Source organism: Macrotis lagotis, chromosome X (genome assembly GCF_037893015.1).
Source record: "Macrotis lagotis isolate mMagLag1 chromosome X, bilby.v1.9.chrom.fasta, whole genome shotgun sequence".
NCBI classification, from domain to species: Eukaryota; Metazoa; Chordata; class Mammalia; order Peramelemorphia; family Peramelidae; genus Macrotis; species Macrotis lagotis.
In genome coordinates, this window is record NC_133666.1 from 628,115,969 (window position 1) to 628,137,454 (window position 21,486).

At 44.9% G+C, this 21,486-nt stretch overlaps 1 protein-coding gene across 2 annotated transcripts; it reads left to right on the plus strand.

Moving 5' to 3' along the window:
* The first annotated feature begins 13,557 nt into the window (after positions 1 to 13,557).
* DCAF15 (DDB1 and CUL4 associated factor 15) lies at positions 13,558 to 21,484 on the plus strand. Of its 2 annotated transcripts, XM_074203589.1 has the most exons (13): positions 13,558 to 13,704; positions 15,640 to 15,737; positions 15,883 to 16,018; positions 16,290 to 16,396; positions 16,508 to 16,647; positions 16,958 to 17,128; positions 17,862 to 18,287; positions 18,386 to 18,477; positions 18,563 to 18,691; positions 19,169 to 19,254; positions 19,646 to 19,750; positions 19,831 to 19,946; positions 20,859 to 21,484. In XM_074203589.1, the coding sequence occupies exons 1-13, from the start codon at positions 13,573 to 13,575 to the stop codon at positions 20,912 to 20,914; spliced, it is 1,794 nt and encodes a 597-aa protein (XP_074059690.1). In that variant the 5' UTR covers positions 13,558 to 13,572; the 3' UTR covers positions 20,915 to 21,484. The 2 variants fall into 2 exon arrangements, with proteins under 2 accessions (XP_074059690.1, XP_074059689.1); XM_074203588.1 differs by having other exon boundaries at positions 19,831 to 21,484.
* The last annotated feature ends 2 nt before the right edge of the window (positions 21,485 to 21,486 follow it).

The window sequence follows — 21,486 nt, forward strand, 5'->3', positions numbered from 1 at the left end:
TAGGCATTTCCAGATCGTCCCAGGTTACACAGAGCAACTCGAAGGAGGAATAAATAATTTTGTAAGGTAATGAGTCTTCTTTGTAGAGGCCAGATAACCATTTGTTAGTGAGATTGTAAAAGAGATTCTGGTCAAATATGTTTGAACTAAAAGTACTATTTCATTTTGAGTCTCAAATAGGAACAGGCATTGCATTGAACCCAGGGAGTGCAAAGAATAAAAAATGACACAAATCCTGCCTTCAAGGAATTTACAATTTAAAGGGGGAATACACAAATAGGTTCAATTCAAGAGAGGAATAATTACATTCATTGCTGACATTGTGTAGACAAATACAAGCAAACTATTACCTGTCTTTATAGAGCTTATATTCTAAATGTGGAAGATGACCCATAAAATAGTGAACTCAAAATGGAAGGGAAAGTAAGCCACAGAATCATGATTTGGAAATGACTAGGAAATGACAGGGTGGTCTTGATTCTGGACAAGATAAAGCTTTAGCTCAGTGCCCAGAGTTAGTGGGTTGCTGGGAAAGGGGATAAGGAGGGTGGACAGACTGGAGGCTCCATGGATGGGATTATAGGAGAATCAAACAGAGTTTGAAGAGAAATCCAAGGTGGGAGAGATCATTTTCATCTAAGGACAAATGGTTCTACAACTTCATGGATGAGGTAGTCCCTAAGGCAAATTTTGCAAGAAGGGTCCAAGATGTAGATAAGAAGGAATTTATTCCAAGTATAGGGGATGGTGTGAGCAGAGGCAGGGAGAAGGGATGTATCTGGGTCCAAGGTTTCCCCACTCCTTCCTCCTCCCCTTCCCTATCCCTTCCAATCTCAGCAGAGAAACCCCCTTTCTTATTGGGACCTGGGTATTGGTGTACTGTCCTAACCCTGAACATAACCTGCCAGGTCTGGTGGATAATTCTTAGGTCTGAGATACCTGTTTAGGGACCAACTTGGGATACTTTTCAGTCAAATGATGCATATTTCCTGAATCTCAGTCCTGCTACTGACCTGACAAGAATGCATAGTTCAAGGTTCAAATTTCTGATACTTTGTGACCTTGGAATTTTTTTTTAGTATTATTTTCCTTATCTGTAAAATGGAGATAATTGCATTCCCTACAGAGAGGGAAAGTACTTTGTAAAAAAACTAAAAAGGTTGTGTAAAACTTACAGAGACATACTTTTTTTTTAGGGGTTTTTTTTTTTTTTGCAAGGCAAATGGGGTTAAGTGGCTTGCCCAAGGCCACACAGCTAGGTAATTAGATCGGATTTGAACCCAGGTACTCCTGACTCCAAGGCTTTATCCACCTACACCACCTAGCTGCCCCAGAGACATACTTTCAATATGTCCAAGGCTAGAGAGATGCCTATCTCTTTTGTGCACTGCTTTCCTCAACAATTCACTCTAGTTTCGAATCAGTCTGGAAATGTGAGTTTTAGCATTAGGACTAGGAAAATCTAACTTTAAAAAAACAAGTATGGTCACACAGCCCTGAGCTCTCTAGAAGAATCATCCTAAATTTATAGATGGGAAAACTAAGGTATTCCAAAAAACCCATGTGGTTTATATCGACTCAATTAACAAACATTTTTATTGTCTACTATTTGCCAGGAAATATACCAAGTGTAAGGATACAAAGGCAAAAGGGGAAAAACCATCCTTGCTCTCAGGAAGCTTCCATGTACATATATGAGTATAATGGGGAACTAGCCAACAAGTTCAGTCCTTATGATTCTATACAACTTACAAGACATCACCTAATCAGCCTCTTCTCCAACTCTCCTTCACCTAAAAAACAGGAAATTACAAATGACAAGAGGCAAAGAACAGAGATTGAACACTCATAGCCATAGAAAGGAGATGATGGGTGGCAACAGGAGAATAGTGTCATCGTTGCCTTTTTCCCCTATCTGGAAGTTTATAGCAGCCTTTTCCTTGATCCCTGCCAGGAAAAAGAAAGGGTGGATTGCTCATTCTCCTCTCTCTCTCTCAATTTTTTTGTTTTGTAAGATCTGTTCCAGCTCAGTAACCAGAGACCCCTTCCTTCATCATTCAGGAAGCATACAAGAAAGAAACAGTCACAGAATGCTCCTAGTCCACACTAGGGATTTCTTCTGGTAAAGTCTGCTGTTTATATGCTCATATAACTGGGCTCTCATTGGTCAGTCAGTCCCTGGTTACATAACATAAATAGAATATATACAAAAAGAAACAAGAAAAAAAGATATAAGGTAATTTGGGGCTGGAGGGCACTAGAATTCGAAGTCAGGAGAGGCTTCATTTAGTTGATGGTACTTGAGCTGAATCATAAAGGAAACCAGAGATTCCAAGAGGTAGAGAGATGAGGCAGGAGAACATTCTGGGCATGGGTGTGTGTGGAGCATGGGAACAACCAAGGCCAAGGCATAAAGATAGAAGGAGAGGGAATGATTCATGTGAGACCAGAAAGTGGTTCAGTATAGCTGAACCATAGAGGTTGTGGAAGGGAGTGAATGATATTTAAGAAGACTGGAAAGGTAGGAAAGATAACAACAAAGTGCTATTTTACTATTAATGGAAAGGTATGGATACAAGGAAATGTGCTGACAATGAGATAAAATTAGAGATGCTAGAATTGTACTGTAAGCATTAACTTTAAGTTATTTAAATGGGACAGAAGATTTAGAACTTGAGGGTTTTGAGCCTTCTAATGTAAGTCAGTGCTATATGTACTAAAAGGAGAATTCCCTTCCCTAGGTGTGGGCAGAGTTTTAAATTCCATAAAAAATTGATATTTGATTCCAGGAGAAATAAAGAGCCACGAGTTTATTAATGAAAGGGATGACATAATAAGACCTGAGTTTTAAGAAAGTCATTTTGGCAGAAGTGTGGAGGATGGATTGAAAAAGGAAAGAAACTTGAAGCATGGAAACCAAACTTTAATAGTCCAGGTGAGAAGTGATATGGTGTGAGTGTGAGCAAGAAGATATACATGAGAGATGTGAGTTAGAAAATAAGATTTGACAAACAATTTGGATATGTACAGCAAGTGAGATTGGGAAGTGGACAATGCCACTGAGGCAGGCAAACCTGAGTGACTGGGAGAATAGTGGTGCCTTCTTCAGAAAAAAAAGTAAAGTTCAGAAGTGGAGTTGGGTTTGAGGGGAAGATAAAGAATTATGGTTGGGATGTATTGAATTTCAGAAGTCTATAAGATTTCCAATTTGAGATGTTCAATGGGTAGTTTGTGATTTGGAAAGAGCTCAAGAGAGAATCTAGAACTGGTTATGTAAATCTGGAGTAATTTACACTGAGAAAACCAATGAACTCATGGGACTGATGAAGTCAGCAAGTGAGAGTACAGAAAGAGGGAAAAAAAATGGGTCAGCCAGGATAGAACCTTGGGGTATACTCACAGTTAGTGGACATGAAATGTATGATGGTTAAATAATAGAGGCTGAGGAAGAGTACATCAGAAAGGTAAAGGAGAACTAGGAAAGAAAAATCAGTCAATAAATATTTATTAAGAACCTTCTCTGGGCTGGCTAGGTGGTGCAGTTGATAGAGCACTGGCCTTGGAGTCAGAAGTACCTGAGTTCAAATCCGGCCTCAGACACTTAATAATTACCTAGCTGTGTGGCCTTGGGCAAGCCACTTAACCCCATTTGCCTTGCAACCCCCCCCCAAAACAAGAACCTACTCTATATCAGACCTTATGCTAGGTGCCTGGGATAAAAACATGGAGAATAAAATAATCCCTACTTTTAATGACTTTACACAAATGACAGGTACATAGAAAAATATATAGCATAAATATGAAGTGAATAAATGTAAATACATACAATAATTAAATTCAAGACAGGAAGAGGAGCACTAGTAGGTTATGGATGTCAGGAAGTTGCAGAAGATGTGAAGGAAAAGAGACTTCATGAAACAGAAGAAAGGAGGGAATGCTTTCCAGGCTTGGGGAATAGTTAGTGCAAAAGCAAGGGGGAAAAGTGATGTGTCCTGTGTGAGGAGCAAAGCGACCAGTTTAGTAAACTCACAGTCTGTTATACGGGAGAGTAATAATGTCCAACAAAGTTGGGAAAATGCATTAGGGCAAGGTTCCGTAGGGCTTTAAAAATTAAAAGAGATTCTATTTTATTCTAGAAACCACTGAGTTGGCTAAACAGAGGAGATACATGGTCATATCTCTGCTTAAGGAAAATTACTTTGTGGTGATGGATTGGAATGGTGAGCATTGAGGCAGTGAGATTCATGAGGAGGATGTTGGTAATAACTCAGGTGAAATGTGATGAGGAGTAAACATTGAGTAAAAAGTCTTCAGATTCAAGGGATATAGTAAAGGTAGAATTGACAAAATTTGGCAAATAGATTGGATGGAAAAAGGAAAAAGATGGTGCTAAGATTATGATCTAAGACAGAACCTTGCAGTTCACCCAAAATAGGAAAAGTTTGAAAGAAGAAATGATTTAGAAAAAAATAATGATTTTGGTTTTAGACATGTTAAATTTAAGATGTCTCTGTGGCATCCATTTAGAAATGTCTAATTAGCAATTAGCAATCTGGAACTGAAACTTGGAAAAGAGACTGTGGCTGGATATATAGATCTGATAGTCTTGGCAGAGAAATGAGAGTTTAACCTATAGAAGCTGATGAGGGTACCAAGAGGGGGGAAAGAAGGAGAAATTAAGAGGACAGAGGAGGACCTATGAAAGAACTTTGGGGAACATCCACAATTGAGGAAAGTGGATGATGAACTAGCAAAAGAAACTAAGATGGACTAGTCAGACAGGTAGGATGATTGAAGATGCAACATACTAGAGAAGAAAGGAGGGCCTAGGACCAAGTGAACATATAGAAAGGCTGGTCTTGGCAAGGAGAAGAGCTATCTCTTTGTCAAAGATCCAGGGAAAGGAGGAGGGAGTAGGAAATTTTGTCAAAGGGTTTTGAGATAAAGAGGAAAAGAGGGAACTCATGTAAAACTTTTTCAGTAAAGTGGAAGTTAAGGTCTTCAGCTGAGAGAGAGTGGGAGGAGGAAATGTGAAAGGACCTGACAAGAGAAGAGGTCTAGAATAGCGTTTGTAAAGTGTGAAGGAGGGAATCAACAAGGGAGAAATAAAAAGACAATCTTGTTGTACATTTTTAGGTCCATTTGATGATGGATAACATGAATTTGTAATATATCCAGTCAGCCTAAATGTGAGACTTCCTCCAGTGGCATACAGCAATGAGGAAGATGATGGGACAATCAAGGTATGACAAATGGAGATGGGATTAAATGGCAGTAATGTTGAAATGGTTAATTATTGGGCTGAAGCTGGAGGAAAGCAAGTCAAGTCAGAGTTGGGATATTGACTTGAGAAACACTAGGGGGTGGAGGAATCAGAACTCAAGAGGCAAATGAACAGGCTTGGGGGGTAGAGGAGAGAGTGTTTGTGAGGAGAGGATGGTCAATAGTGTTTTGGGTTTTTTTTTTTAGGTTTTTGCAAGGAAAACGGGGTTAAGTGGCTTGCCCAAGGACACACAGCTAGGTCATTATAAAGTGTCTGAGACTGGATTTGAACCAATAGTGTCAAATAATGCAGAGAAGCTGAGAATGATAAGAATTAAGAAAATGGCACTGGATTTGTTAATGAAGAGATCTTTTTTTTTCTTTTGGTTTTTACAAGGCAATGGGTCACACAGCTAGATAATTATTATCTAAGGTCAAATTTGAACTCAGGTCCTCCTGATTCCAGGGCTGGTGCTCTATGCACTGCACCACCTAGCTGCCCCAAAGAGGTTCTATAGAAAGAATTGTGTGAATTGATATAGAATTAAGTAAGCACAGCCAGGGAAACACCCTCCACAATGATTCTAACAATATAAATGAAAACAACAATAACAAAATCAAATATAATGAATGCTGTGAAATTATAAAGAGCAAGCTATGGACCCAAAGAAGACATATAAATCACTTCCCCCTTTCTCTTTATTTGCAAATATGGAGAACCATGGCTAGTCAGTCAACAAACATTTATTAGGCACTTAAGAGGTAATAGTACCAAACACTGGGCTAAAAACATTAGGGGGTACAAGGAAAGGCAAGGACAGTACAAAAAACTCACAGCCTATGAATATACAAGATATATACAATTTAGATGGGATATCACCTCATTTAGATGGGATATCACCTTAGAGAAAAGGGAGAACAGAGAAAGTGTCTTGAAAAAGATGGAATTTGAGATGAATCTTAAAGAAAGAGGAGGAGTAGCTTCCAGGTATAGAGGACATTCAATAAAAGGCATGCATCATCAGGGCATAAAGTACAGGCAAGAAAGGAATGAATATGAGATCTGTGAAGGTAGGAAGGGGGAAGGTTAAAAGTGGTTTTAAAAGTCAAATAGAGGATTTTATATTTGATCTAAGATGTGATTGGAAGTCACTGGGTTTGTGTGTGTGTATATATATGTGTGTGTGTGTGTGGTATGTGTGTGCAATGTATATATGTATTTGTACATACTTGTCCATAGACACACATATATGGAGTGAAGAGAATATATACACATACACATACATAGGTGTGTATGTGTATATGTATGAAAGATGTTGCAAAGGTAGAAATGTCAAACTTTGACCACAGATTCAATATGTGAGGTGAATGTGAGGAGTTGAGGATGAAACTGAGGATGCAAGTCTAGGTGGATGGGAAAATGATGGTACCTTTGACAGAAATAGGAGAGTTTAGGAAAAGATTGGGAGAAAGATAATGAGTTCTTTTTTGGATACACTGAATCTCAGATATCTACAGGACCATACAAAATTAAGGATCAAAAGAAACGTTTAAGACCAGATACATAGATCTGAGAATTATCTACATAGAGATGATAATTGGACCCATCAGAGCAATGAGCTCATAGAGATATGGAACATTGCAGGGATTAACAGATAGTTTTGATGTGTTAATTGATTTTGATGATTTTTTTTCTCTTATTCCTCTTTTTTCCCAAAAGGCATTTATTATAAAGTTTGGCTGCCAGGGGGAAAAGTAAGCAATGTAAAAAAAGATATCAAAAATCTATTTTAGGGGTAGCAAGGTGGCACAGTGGATAGGGCACTGGCCCTGGAGTCAGGAGTACCTGAGTTCAAATCTGGCCTCAGACACTTAATAATTACCTAGCTGTGTGGCCTTGGGCAAGCCACTTAACCCCATTTGCCTTGCAAAAAATAAAAAACCTAAAATAAAATCTATTTTAAAAATTCATAAAATTATGGTGAACCTAGGTAGTACAGATGAGAGGCTCCTCTAGGTCGAGTAGTAAGAGGGTATATATGTAAGTAAATAAGAATTGATATAAATAAGTAAGGGGGATCAGTGGAGGCAGATGATGAGAGCAATCCGAAGTGTGGAGTTTATCAAAGCCTGGGATAGGACAAAGGTGTAGGGGTTTTAAGGGTAGGGGGCCATTATAGAATTGAATTGACTTAGTAAGAGGAGAATGTGAAAAGGCAGAAGTGATGGCCTGGGTTAGTATTGGGTGGTTGAAGGGACTGGAGGTCATGGTGAGGATTAGGAATTGATTTAGGAGGAGTGAAGTTTAGGGAGAGATGGAATGACATTGAGAAAGGAATTTCAGAATTCTTGATTATGGAAGTGGAATATTTATAGGTAATGGAAAGATCAAAGATGTGATCATCCCACTAGGTGATGAGAGTCGAGGAAATTGAGGAAATGGGAAGTTAGAATATGCAAGGGAAAAATAACATGTGTGTTGAAGTCCCTTAGTATCAGGACAGAATTTAGGGTAGAGAGGTACATTGTGAGTCAGGCAATGAACATATCAAATTTATAAATAAAATTATATGTAAGTCAAAGACATTGTGAATGGCTTAGTATAGTGCCTGACCATAGTAGAAGTCTCCTAAATTTTGAATGATTGATTGAATGAACTCTTGCAAGTAGTATAGGCTGTGTGTGTGTGTGTGTGTGTGTGTGTGTGTGTGTGTGTGTGTGTGTGTGTGTAAAGTATATTATTTTTTATAAGTAATGTCATTACCGCCCATGTTCCTACCACTGCTAGTAAGATAGTCATTGCTGTTCTCTTTCTGGCCCACATTTTTCTCATCTGTGAAATCAGTAGGTTAAACTAAATGACCTCTTACTTCCCTTCCAGCTAGGTCCCAGGAAAGCTAAGATACAATTATAAAAAGTTGTCTTCAACAAACAAACATCTCTTCCTGGTCCTCAATGTTCAGTAGGGATGGTTTGCTATGTGGTATGCCTCCAAAAATGAGGTCCAACTACATTTTTTTTGCAAGGCATTGGGGCTAAGTGGCTTGCCCAAGATCACACAGCTAGGTAATTATTAAGTGTCTGAGCTGGAATTTGAACTCAGGTCCTCCTGACTCCAGGGCCAGTGCTCTATCCACTATGCCACCTAGTTGCCCCCTGACATTTTTCATTTCTAGTAAACCTTAAGCAAAATAAAATAACCTGAAGGTAATATTGAGTTTCGTCAAATGGAATTTATTCACTTCTATAAATGAATCTGGAAATAATCTGTGTGCCACTTGATGCTCTTCACTGATGATGGATGATTGGGGCAGCTTGGTGGTCCAATGGATAAAAGGGTTGAGCTTAGAGTCAGGAAGACTTGAGTGCAAATCCAGTCTCAGATATTTATTAGCTGTATGACTTTGGGAAAGTCACTTAATCTTCCATTTGCCTCAGTTTCTTCAACTGCAAAAGGGGGGTAGTAAAAGGATTGTTGTGGAGCTGAAAAGAGATATTTGTAAAGTGCTAGTACATGCTTGGTACATAGGAGATTTGTTGGCAGTTATATTCCTGCCTACATTGTGGAAATCTAGGCCACCTCTATGAGCTTCTTTAACTCCCTTCCTCAAAGGTTCATGGGCTTAGGGTTGGAAAGGACCTCAAAGACCCTCCTATTTTAGAGATTGGGGTTCAGAGAAGTTGAATAAGTGACTTGACCAAGATTTAAAAAGTGCAGAGTTGAGATTTGAACTCAGATCTTCTGATCCCAAATTCAGCACTTCACCACCATGCCTCCCTGACTCAATCATTCTTAACTCATGGGCTCTTTTTTTCTCATAACTACCTCAGAGAAGGGAATCCTCCTCTTCTCTAGGCTGTCACATGCATTATCCACAAACTCTAACACCCTACTTGATCTTGTACTGACACCTCCTATCTTGGTGTATTTGTAGGGTATCCCCATGACTCAAATATGCCATCTCTTCATGACTCATTTAGATCATTTCTATCTTTCAACAATCAACTGAGGAGTCACCTAGAGGGAGTTAGGTGGTACAGTGGATAGAGCTCTGGGTCTGGAGTTAGGACCACTTGGGTTAAAATCCATGGACTAAGGAGAAATAGCTTCTAGATCAAACCCCATGCAGCCATGATAGACAACTCCCAAATGCTCAAAAAGGGGCATATTCACAATGTTATATTCTCCCTGTCCTCACCTCCAACTATGTTTCTGGAGGGTAAGGACCTGGTTACAAGTTAAGGACCTGTAAGATTTCCTTGAGCTACAAGATGTATAGCAAATCTGTTAATTAAATTGAATTTTGCTGTTATTATTCCAGTCTATCCTTTTTGTGGCCTTGCTTATTCCTTCTCTTTTATTTTCAGTCTTTTCCTTTCTTCTATCTCTTTCTATGAAACCTAAAATTATATTTGAATGTCCTTACCCTAAAAAAATACCTTTTCCTCAGTCCTACAACCTTCTAGAGCAACTCTCTCTTCCCTTTCATCTTCAGACTTCTAGGAATCATTTACACTCACTGGCTCATCTTTCTCTCACCCCATCACTCAACTGAAGTTTCACTCTCAAAAATCACCAATAATCTTATCAATAACTTTTCCCAGTCTTCATCCTTTTTTATTTTTTTTTGTTGATAGCATTTGACATTGGTGGTCATCCCCTCTCCTGGATTCTTTTCTCCTCTCTTGACTTGCTATACTGACCTTTTATAGTTTTCTATTCTACCTCTCCAGTTACTTTTCTCTTTCATTTGTTCTTATTTTTTCTCCTACCCCCTAAATGTGGGTGTCCCTAGACTCTTCTCTTCTCCCAGGCTTCCTTTCCTTTCCTGAGAATTCTCTCATCTTCTTTCCTGGGACTCTTTTCCTCTGCAGACACTTTTCCCTACCTGTGGTTCCAATTAGCCTCTCAATGCACATGGTATTTAAATCCATTTCTTCATCCCTCAAAATGCACAGTAGGCATTTTCACCTAAATATACTGTCCAACACTTCAAACTCAAGATGTCATAAACTGAATTCATCATTTCCCCCCCCTAGAAATGGGTTGGAATCCTGCTTCTTGACTTATTGACTGTGTGATTCTGGGCAACAGCCACTTAACTAAAATGGGTATAATAATATTTTCAATAACATGTATTCTAAAGTGTTGTTCTAAAAATCAAATGAGAAAATATTTGTGTAATACCTGGCTATCCTCTGAAAACTCCAAGTTCCCTTTTTTGTTAGCCACTTAAGGTAGAAGAAATTTTACCTTTCAAGGTCTCCTACCATGTGAATTGGGCTAACCATGCAGGTTAGATTAGTTTTTCTGGAAAAGCCCTTTAAACTGTCTTTGAAACATGGTTGGATCGGAAGAATAAGTTTTATAATGCTAACATAGCTTCCTCTTGCCTGAATAGAAAATCCAGAGCATTAGGAGTCATGACCTCCTTCATGAAACTCCTTTAGGTAGATTGGCAGACCAGCAGCATCACCAGTCCTGGAAATCTCAATGCTTTATTCTTGATAAATATCCTTCCTCTATTCTGCATGTCCTTCCCTCTTAGGCTAAGTAAACCTTCTGCAACTGTTACCAGACTGGCCTAGAAAGCCCTGGTCTACTGTAGCACCAAAGAGATGAAAGTACAATATGGCAAATGCTATAATACTTAACTATTTTATTATAAAGAACAACTTACATGACCTTTGATTGTTTCAAATCACAGTAAAACTACTTTACCCTCCCCCTGACTCTTTTAAAAAAATTTTTTTTAAATGAATAGAAATTTTCTCCCTCCTATCTCCTCCAATAGAGAAAAGGACAATCAAACCAAAGAAATTCCTACATTGGCTGTGTTTAAAAACTCTTGAGTCCTAATCTGCACCCTGAACCTATCATCTCTTTGCTGGGAGGTGGGTAGTATGCTTCATTATGGGTTCTCTAGTCAGAGTTCTTAAGGTTTTGAAAATTATTTTTCTTTCAGTATTTTTGTAGAAATGGTTCTCCTGGTTCTGTTTACTTCAGTCCTGAGGGAGCACTTTTAAAAGGAATATTGCTCTTTGAAATATTTTCTCCATCTTCTTATGGGATCTCGATCTCTTTGACTAATAGGTGCCTGCGGGTCAGTTAGTAGATGCCATTTTGGTCTTGACATATTGGTAGGAATGTCAGAGTGACACACTGGAGATCTATGGAGGAAGATGCCATATTGAACTCGACTGCCTTCCTGAGTGCTTGCTTGAGCCAACACAGGTAGAGTTTAGAACAATCTCTATTAGCTGGTAGTAAAGAGCTTTTTCTTGGCTTAGTTTGTCACTGAGACTATTTGCTTCTTTCCCTCTGATGCTTTGAAAGTGGGGTATGACCGAGTTTCTTGAGTTATGTATAAATGGGAGAACCAGGTGCAGAATGTTGGCTGAGGCTTGATGGGGCTGGGAATGATTGAAGATAGAGACTTTAGTCTTAGTGACTAACTTAGGAATTTTCAGCTTGAACCTTTCACTCAATTCAACCTGGTAGTGGGCTGATCCAGTTGACTGAGACAGAGCTTCAGCCTATTACTGGAACACTGAAATGACTTGTCTATCATCAGCCTGATACTCTTAAGGAAATTTTGTGAGGATCATCCAGAGAAGGAAAGTCCCATCTATGTGTGTTCCCTACAGTGTACCTGCCTCATTACTATTTTACTATAAGCTGGTACTTTCTCTTTCTCCTGCCAATAGATTCTTCATATCCTTTGTTTGAGAGTGTGTTTCTGGATGTTTGGGGAAAATATTTTATTACTACTATTCTTGCTGTTTGAGTAAGTGCTTTTTGCTAAAGAACTGAATTTACTAATTAGTAAGTTTGCTAGTGGGGGCTTGTAAAATGCTAGTGTTAAGGGGTACAATGACGACCCACAAGGTTGACACCCCTAAAAATCATTGTTCTCTGGTGATTATTTGATTCAAAGATATTTATTTCGTGCTTACTATGTTATATTCAGATACAAAAACAAAAGAAAACACACCCTGCTTTTTGGAGACTGAATTTTATTTGGCTTCTAACCTTTGATTCCTTCCTTATCTGCCTCCTCCCCACCCTATCCAATCAGTTGCCGGGTCCTGCTAGCCTTACTGCTGACAATAACTCTATGTAGTGGAAGAGTCCTGGAGTTTCATGGCCTCTCACCCAGACTACTTTTTTTTTTTTTTTTTTTTTTTTTAGGTTTTTGCAAGGCAAAGGCCACACAGCTAGGTCATTATTAAGTGTCTGAGGCCGGATTTGAACCCAGGTCCTCCTGACTCCAGGGCCCGTGCTCTATCCACTGCGCCACCTAGCCGCCCCTCACCCAGACTATTGTAATGGCCTCCTAACCCCAAGTTCAGTTTCTCCTACAACCCACTTTCCTGCCCACGGCACCAGTCCCATCTTCATAATGTCCTCTTCTCAGGAACCTTGCTGCCCACAGGATTCAATTCAAACTGATGATGTTATCATTCAAGGCCCTCCCTGGCTTAGCTCCCAAACCCCCTATCCCCTTTCCGTTGCTCCTCTGCACTCTCCCCACCCTCTTCATTGTCTTTATGCCCCTCTAGGCTGCCCACTCACTGTGCCATTCTATGTGCCCCCAAGTTTTCCCATTTTTATCTTTTGAGACAGTCTACAGCTGGAAGCTATTCCCCTTCCTCAGTCAGTCCGGTTGGGGATTGATGCTTCCAAGGGGAGCAGCTCTCCTTGCCCTGCACCTCATGATGCTATCTTCCCTTCTCCCCTGAAGGCAGGCTCCCGTCTCTCCCTCCCCAGCCCCACAGCAAGTGCTGGGTGTGGGGGGAATGAATGAAAGGCTCCGGGTGGTTGCCAGGGTAACAAGGACTTGAGTGTGGTCAGACAGGCAGTATCCACAGACACCCCAAAGAAGAGGCGACTAGGCCCTTTCTGGACCACAGAGAGCCCTGGGTGCCAGGACCTCTTATGGTCTCTATGGAAACCTAGCGGCCTCACGGGGGCGTGTCGATGGTCAGATTGACAAGCGCCCCGGCCCATAGAGTAAGAGCTGTCTGCAGGGGATCTGAGCACATCCTGCTTGTTTATTGGTTAATATCAAAGAGAAGGCGGGGCCAATGGAACTGGCAGCGCATGCGGCCTACCGAAATACGACTGCGGCGGCAGATTTACCAATCGCCATTCGGGATGACTTTGATGGACAAGTCGAGCGGGAAGAAGCTCCGAGGTCCCACTCCCCTCCAACCGGCTCGCCGCATCCCTCGGAGAGGGCCAATGAAGAGGCGGGGGGGGCGGGGCGACGGGGCCGGTTGCTCCGGAAGTGGAGGGAGGGGGTGAAAATGGCGCCCAGCTCGAAATCGGAGCGGAACAGCGGGGCCGGGAGCGGCGGCGGAGGCGGCGGAGGCCTCGGGGGGAAGCGGGCCGCGGGGCGGCGGCGGGAACACGTCCTCAAGCAGCTGGAGCGTGTCAGAGTGAGCGCCCGCCTGGGGCCCGGAGGATCGGGCGGGGGAGGGGGCGCCCGAGGGGAGAAGCGGAGAGGGGAGGGCGCCGGGGGGAGGGGCGCCGGGGGGGCGCGTCCTGGGGGGGAGGGCCCCGGCCGGAGGGCCCCGGGGGGGAGGGGAGGCGGCGGGGGGCATCGTGGGGAGGGGGGCTGGGCCCCGGGGGGGGGCCGGTGGGCGCGGGCAGCGGAGGAGGAGGAGGTGACAGGGAAGGGTGGGATGGAGCCCGAGAGAGGAGCGGGCAGGGGGCGGGCCCCCGGGCACGAGCCCCTGCCGCGTCGGGAGGAGACCCCCAGGAGGAGGGCATGCCCGGAGCGTGTGCCAGGCGTGGGGGCGGGCCAGGGGAGGGCTGCCCCCGGAGGGGGCGAGGGGCCGGGGGCGCGGGCGCGCCTCCCCCGGGCCCGGGTCACCGTGGCGACCGTGCCAGGCCTCCCTCATTCATCCGGTCACTCCCGCTGACGCGCCGCCCTGGCCAGAGAGGGGCCCTGGCAGCCTCGGCCTTGTTGGCAGCGCCTCGGACCCAAAGTGGGGCGGCCCCTGTGCGCTCGGGCCTCCTTGGAGTTAGGACCCCCAGCTAGGGTTTTCCTGGCATAGCTCTAGGGATGGTTTGCCATTTTCTTCCCCAGTTCATTTGACAGATGAGGGCACGGGGTGAAGTGATTTGCCCGGGGTCTCGCAGTTCGTCTTTGAGGTCAGTGGAAGATGAGGCTGGCTCTGGCCTTCACCCGAGGCTCAGAGAGAGTCCAACCCCCAGGGCTTTCCTTTCTTATTGGGGAAACGAGATGCGTCTGCATGTGTGTGTGTGTATTATATATGTACGTATTTGGATTTTTCATACAGTGAATGTTTCTTGAGCTCAGCCGTGAAAGCTAGGAAAGCAGTGCTATTGAACACTATGTGAGGAGTGGAGGCATGGTCTTGTTTTTGTCTTTGATTTGGATAAAAGAATAGCTGGCATGCTTATCAGTGTTACTAATGTTCTGAAGCTGAGAGGGATAATAGACACAGAATGAGCACAAAAAGTTTTCAGTAGGCCAGAAAAGTGCTCCAAATTTAATTAGATGAAGTTTACTGGGGACAAATGCAAAGTCTTTCAGATTGGTTCAAGAAATCAGCCTCACCAGGCCAGTTTATTGAAGGAGGTGTGGCTGCACAGTCTCATTTGAAAGATTTCTGGTGACTGTAAGTTCCATGTGAGCTCAAAAAGCTAATTCTGGAGACCTTGGCATTTGAGAATCACATAAAGGAATTGGAGATGCTTAGCCCAGAAAAGAATTTGATAGCCAAATGTTTAAAGATGTTATTGTGTGGAAGAAGACAGTTTGTTCCTCAGCATCCCAGAGGGTGGGAGTTGCCAAGAGGCAAACTTCATTTTAATGTAAGAAAAACCTTTCCTCACAAAGAGTTTTCCCAAATGGAAATGGACTTCATCTTAGGAGAAAGTAGCTTCCCCTTTCCGGAGGGTCTTCTTGTCAGGAATGTTGTTGAGAGCTTTCTAGTTCCAGTCTGAGTCAAACTGGATAGCTGATCTCTGAGCTTCCATGATCCTCTTTTTTTCTGATAGTGGAGATGGGGATCCTCTTTAGGAGGGGAGACATGAAAGCAGCAGGATATGGATAAGTGGGAGTGGCAGGAATAAAAGCATGGAGGGAGGAAAGGCTAATTGATGTTCAAAGAGCAAGTGAGTTAGATTCATTGAGACTGAGGCAATTTGGATTATCCCTTGGAAACTACTGCAAGCAGAGAGAAGAAAGTTGGAAACTGGGATGACAGTGATCATCAGAGGGAGTTCATTGTGGGTGAAGAGGAGAATATAGCTTTAGGAGCAAGGCAGCCTTGGATGGATTCTGCCTCTGGAGTAAAGAGAAGCAATTTGATGCCTGGACCTCCCCCTCTTCCCATTCCCAGATTAGTGGGCAGCTCTCCCCTCGACTCTTCCGAAAGCTACCACCCCGCGTTTGTGTATCCTTAAAGAGCATTGTGGATGAGGACTTCCTTTGTGCAGGGTAAGGTGGGAACAGGACTGTATGACTATGCTAGGATGCCTAGTTTGGGCTAGTGGGTGGGAGATGGGTGTCAGAATTAGGGGTGACGTTGGGGGCAGAGTGGTGAAAGGAAGAATAAGGCTAAGAATAAGGCCCCCCTCCACAGGCACATCTTCTTGGGCTTTTCCAAATGCGGCCGCTATGTTCTATCCTATACGAGCAACAGTGGCGATGATGACTTCTCCTTCTATATCTACCACCTGTATTGGTGGGAATTCAACGTCCACAGCAAGCTGAAACTGGTAGGAAGGCGGGACTGGAGTGACCCCTTCGTGGGCCTCCTCGCCACTTCTCGTCCTTCCTCTCCCTGGGCTTGGGGCGGTCCCACCAGCTGTCTGTATCCTGGGCCCAGATGAAAGCAGCCTGGGTTTGAGTCTCCATCCTACGAATCCCACCCCCCCTTCCTTGGGACTTGGTTTCCTTTTTTGTGAGATGAGAGGGTTGGATAAGGTGATCACAGAGGGCCTTGTGTTAGTAAATGCTCTTCACAGTTCCTGTGCACTCTGTTCATAGGTGAGGCAGGTGCGACTCTTCCAGGATGAAGAGATTTATAGCGATCTTTACTTGACTGTCTGTGAATGGCCCAGCGATTCTTCCAAAGTCATCGTCTTTGGCTTCAAGTGAGGGCCTGGAGGGTGGAGGAAGGGGGTAGGGGAGTGGGGGACCGAGGAGGCAAGGGCGGTGGTGGGGTTAAAACAGATGCAGGCTCAGCCCCCACCCCCACCCCTCAGCACCCGGTCAGCCAATGGGATTCTCATGAATATGATGATGATGAGCGATGAGAACCACCGGGACATCTACATTAGCACAGTGGCCATGCCGCCCAGAGATCGCTGCCCCAGCTGCCGCGACGCCAGCCTCGCCCACCCTGGTGAGTGGCCCAGACCTGAGACGGGCTGCAGCAGTCTCAGTCACTATTGACCCAAGGGCACTGGGACATCTGTGGCTCAGGCCTCAAGGTTCTTGAGCGTGGCCAGAAGCCCTCAGATGCTTCAAGTGTGTAGAGGTCACAGCTGGGCATCCTGCGCTGGGTGCACTTGCACAGCTGCTTGTTGCATGGGGGCAGAAGTTGGTCTTGGAGTGGGCGTGTTTCCTTCATGTTTGCTGCATGGAGCAAGTGTGGAAACGTGTCGCAGGTGTTTATTCTAGTTTGTGTGTGTGTGTGTGTGTGTGTGTTTCAGGAGACCCTAGTGCCCATTGCCTGAGACATGGGTTCATGCTGCACACCAAGTACCAGGTGGTCTATCCCTTCCCCACCTTCCAGCCAGCCTTCCAGCTCAAAAAGGACCAGGTGGTGTTGCTCAACACCAGTTACTCCCTGGTGGCCTGTGCAGTCTCTGTCTGCTCAGCAGGTAGGCTTGTGGCCCCAAGCCCTGGCTTCAGCCCAGCTGCCTGGCCCTCCCTCAGCCACCCGTAGAGCTGGACAACACCTTAGCGGGGCACCGTGGTCAATCCTGGTGGCTTATAGGATTGGAGAGTTGGAAGGACTTAAGCATGTAGTCCAACCTCTTTGTTTTATATATGGAGAAACTGAGGCTCAGAGAAGTTTTTGACTTAACCCAAAGTCCAATTACTAGTAACAGAAGGATTCGATTTCTTTTTGTGTTTTGAAGGTTTTGATTTCTGATCCATTATCTCTTTAGTTTCTAGATACCAGCTCAATTCTCTACTGGGTGGGAAACATTTTCCCCTTCTTTTTAGACCCAGCTTTCTTTCCTCTACCCTATGACTAAGTGAACAAAGAATTTTTCTTCAGAGTATTTGTTTTTTGATGCTACCTTGCAGCATTGGATCATAAGATTTCTAGCCAGAAGGTACTTTAGAGGTTATAGAATTTAATCTCCTATAATAGGAGAGAAAAACGGAGGTCTAGAGAAGGGGAGAAACTGAGTTGCTCTCCTGTGACTTCATAGAACATAGACATGGAAAGAGCCTTAGCTGTCCTGTGGCGAGTTCTACCTTAGGCTTTTGTCTTCCATTTTACATTAAAGAAACAGATGAGAAATGATTTGCCTAGGTTCTAACCCAGAGCTATGGCTTGCCCTCACATTCTTTCCCCCGACCACTCACATCCCCTTATTTTAGGTGACAGCAGTTTCTGCCAAATCCTCTATGACCGAACTACCCATCCGCCAGCCCCCCCCGACCCTCCTGGGCCCCCAAACCGAGAGGATCCCCCAGCGTCCAGAGGACCCTGCCCAGAGGCTACCCCTGCTCGCCCTCCAGAGCCCTCGCCAGCTGTTGCCAAAGCCAAGGAATTTGTGGCTGACATTTTCCGAAGGGCCAAGGAGGCAAAGGGTGGCGCTATGGAGGAGACCCGGCAGCCCCCCTGCCTGGGGGCCTCAGGCAGCCGCTGTCGCCTGCCCTGTGAGGCGCCACCCCTGGACAGGGAATCAGGACCTCGGGACAGTCCTCCTGACACGGTGCCCCCAGTTGCAGAGCCGGGTTATGTCAACTACACCAAGCTCCATTATGTGCTGGAGCCTGGGGACTGGGCCGAACCAGAGGATGGTGAGGAGAAGAGGCAGGTGAAGGGACAGTAGGGCAGAGGTCTGTTCCAAACCCCAAAGTCTCACCCTTGTCTATCTTCCCTCTTCCATCACCTCTAGGGTTTGAAGATGATAAGATTTCCCTTCCATTTGTGGTGACTGATCTCCGGGGCAGGAATCTACGGCCTATGAGAGAACGGGCAGTTTTCCAGGTAGGCAGCAGGGGTGAGATGTGGAGGAAGGCCAACCTGGGCTATCATATGTGTATGTATATCTTGGGCTATTTGTCCATTAAAGGGCCAGTACCTGACAGTGGAGCAGCTCACCCTCGACTTTGAGTATGTCATTAATGAAGTCATCCGAAATGACGCTACTTGGAGCCACCAATTCTGTTCCTTCAGTGACTATGACATCGTCATTTTGGAGGTGTGTGTCCTCTGGAGTGGGGAATGGGCACAGGAGTCAGAAATGGCATAGAGCACTTTGTATGAGTCCCCATGTCCATCTTATCTTCTTAATGGAATGTGAGCTCCTTGAGGGCAGGGATTGTCCCGTTGTTGTCTTCATGTTTCCAAGCATCTGTTTAGCAGGTTTGCACAGAATAGATGATGAATAAATGCTGATTTAGAGAGGAAGGAGCACTAGACTAAGACAAAAGATCTGAATTTTGAGTTCTGTGTTCCTACTTTTAGCTATGATTAGGGAAATCATTTACCCTTTCTCTGAGTCCCGGTTTCCTCATCTCTAAAATGGGAATATTTGCTCACAACTAGGGTTGTGTATCAAGTACTTTTTAAATCTTAAATTGCCATAGAAATGTAAGCTGCTGTTATTGGGTTCCAACTGATGATCCCAGTCTCCGGGGCTCTCCTCATTGTCCTTTTTTGCTCTCTCCCCTCCCAGGTCTGTCCTGAAACCAACCAGGTCCTCATCAACATTGGCCTGCTGCTCCTGGCCTTCCCTTCCCCCAATGAGGAGGCCCAGCTCCGGTGAGGGAGGGGGGGAGGGGAATACTTGTCCCTGTGTCCCCTAGGCCTGCCACTAACGAAGCACAGGATAATGACACTGCCCCCCCTGGCCTTCACTACAGGCCTCCTAGCTCTCCATTTGACAGCTGTGATGGTTTAGTCAAAAGAACACTAGATTAAGAGAACTTGGGTTCGAATCCTTGAAATGTTTGATGACTGGGAATAGTGCTTCCTTTCTCTAAGTTGTAATTTTCCCCATATATAAAGAGAGGGTTGGATGAGGTTACCTTGTAAGGTTCCTTGCAACTCAGAATCCTGTGGCCTCTCATTTCCACTCCTCCATTCTACCCCTTCCCCAATAGTCCAGACCATTTTTCCTGGGCCTCGGTTTACCCTCTTTCTTGCCCTCCAGACCAAAGACCTATCACACCAGCTTGAAGGTGGCCTGGGACCTGAATACAGGCATCTTTGTTACAGTCAGTGTGGGTGATCTCACTGAGGTCAAAGGACAGACCAGGTGAGGCCAAGGCTAATGGCTTGGGAAGGTGGAATCCCATCCTACACAGAATCCTGTGTAAACTGCCTTCTTCCTTCTAGTGGCAGTGTCTGGAGCTCCTATCGAAAGAGTTGTGTGGACATGGTGATGAAGTGGCTTGTGCCTGAGAACAGTGGCCGTTATGTCAACAGGATGACCAATGAGGCACTGCACAAAGGTGGGGCTCAGGCAGTCTCAACGACCCAGCGTTCTCTTCCTCTGCTTGCTTGGCCTGTCGGTCTTCTTATCTGGCTTTGACTTCTGAGGGCAAGAGGCCCCCACCCAAAAACCTGCCCCTCCCCTCATATAAAGGCCCTGTTCATTCAAGTATCAATCATTGATCTGTAACTGCAAGACTAGGACTGTGCCTAGGACTTACCATCCCAACTCCAGATAGAGTGGAACTAGAGAAGGCCCCACAGCTAACGGTAGCACAGATAGAAGGGGCTGTTGAAGGAGTAGGGGATGGGCAGAGGGGGAGAGCGCCCGAGGACAGACTAAAGGATTTCAGTCTGGAAGGGAAAGATTGGGGGGGGGGGGAGAAGAGATAGTAGAGGGCAAGAATGGAGTGACTGTCAAATGAATCTGGTCATCAGATCCCTAAGTTAATAGGGTAAGGAGCCTTTGTTTTTACACCATGAAATGATTTTAGGACAAAGGGCTGCCCTACTCCGGTGATAGGAATGAACCTTATGGGGCCTTGGTACCTCCCAGAGGAGTGAGATGTGTCTGTGAGTTACACAAAGCAGACCTGGGTTCCTAAAGGTTTGGCTCCATTGATAGTGTGTGTCATACCCTTTATCCTAGAAGTAGCACTGGATTTGTTTACTGTCTGACCTCGAGCATGTCACTAGCCTCTGGGCCTCAGTACATTGGCCCCTCCAGCTCTAAAAGCCCTGTGATCTTTCCTGTGTGATTTTGGCCAAGTGTCTTCTCTCTGTGCTTTAGTTTCCTGTCAAGTAAGGGGGTTGGATTGGATGCTCTGAGGGCCATTCCAGCTTCACTCCTTTGAGCCTATAAACAAGAGGCAGAAGTTGGGATGTACTTGTGTTGTGTGTGTGTGTATGTGTGTGTGTCCCACCCCCTCCAGGCTGCTCCCTGAAGGTCCTGGCTGACAACGAGCGGTACACATGGATTGTGCTGTGAGGAGCCCGGGGGCTATGGCACCCACTGCTCTGGACACTGACTCGATACTACCTCCTCGTTTTGGGTTGGATTTTGTTGTTACTTGGGGGCTTTTTGTTTCTCCCATCCTGTCCCCTAGTATTAGGTTGGGAGGTGGGGGGGTTGGGGGGAGGGAAGGCTTGGCTCTGGAAGGCCTCCCCCCCCCACCCCTTGGAAGATGGGGTCGGCTGGGGGGAAGGGTAGGCCCCCCAGGAGCCCTGGAGCCCAGATCCCTTTTATTTATGCCTATTTAAGTGGGGGGCAGGGGAGGGACCCCTGGGGATTAAGTGGCTAGGGGTACCCCCTAGGCTTCCAAGTCCCTTGACAGAGAGTGGCCTGTCAGTCTTGGGCATGGGGAAGAGGGCCAAGAGAAGCTTCAAGAGACTTGGTTTCTCCCCACTCCCTCCTCCCTTCCAGGCCAGGGCCTTTGGTTTCATGTATATTCTAAAAGTTTCCTTGGCTGCCAGTTGTGGATGCCAGTTCCTTGAGGAGGTCAAGTTAGCTGACCCCTCTCCCTCCCCCCATTCATGTAATAAATGTTTTAATTTCTGAGC

Excerpts from the sequence above, each read along its gene's own strand:
- DCAF15 (XM_074203588.1), top strand. The coding sequence starts at position 13,573 with ATGGCGCCCAGCTCGAAATCGGAGCGGAACAGCGGGGCCGGGAGCGGC. Across the intron at positions 16,397-16,507 it reads GTCATCGTCTTTGGCTTCAA|CACCCGGTCAGCCAATGGGA; the intron begins GTGAGGGCCTGG and ends CCCACCCCTCAG. Across the intron at positions 16,648-16,957 it reads CGCCAGCCTCGCCCACCCTG|GAGACCCTAGTGCCCATTGC; the intron begins GTGAGTGGCCCA and ends TGTGTGTTTCAG.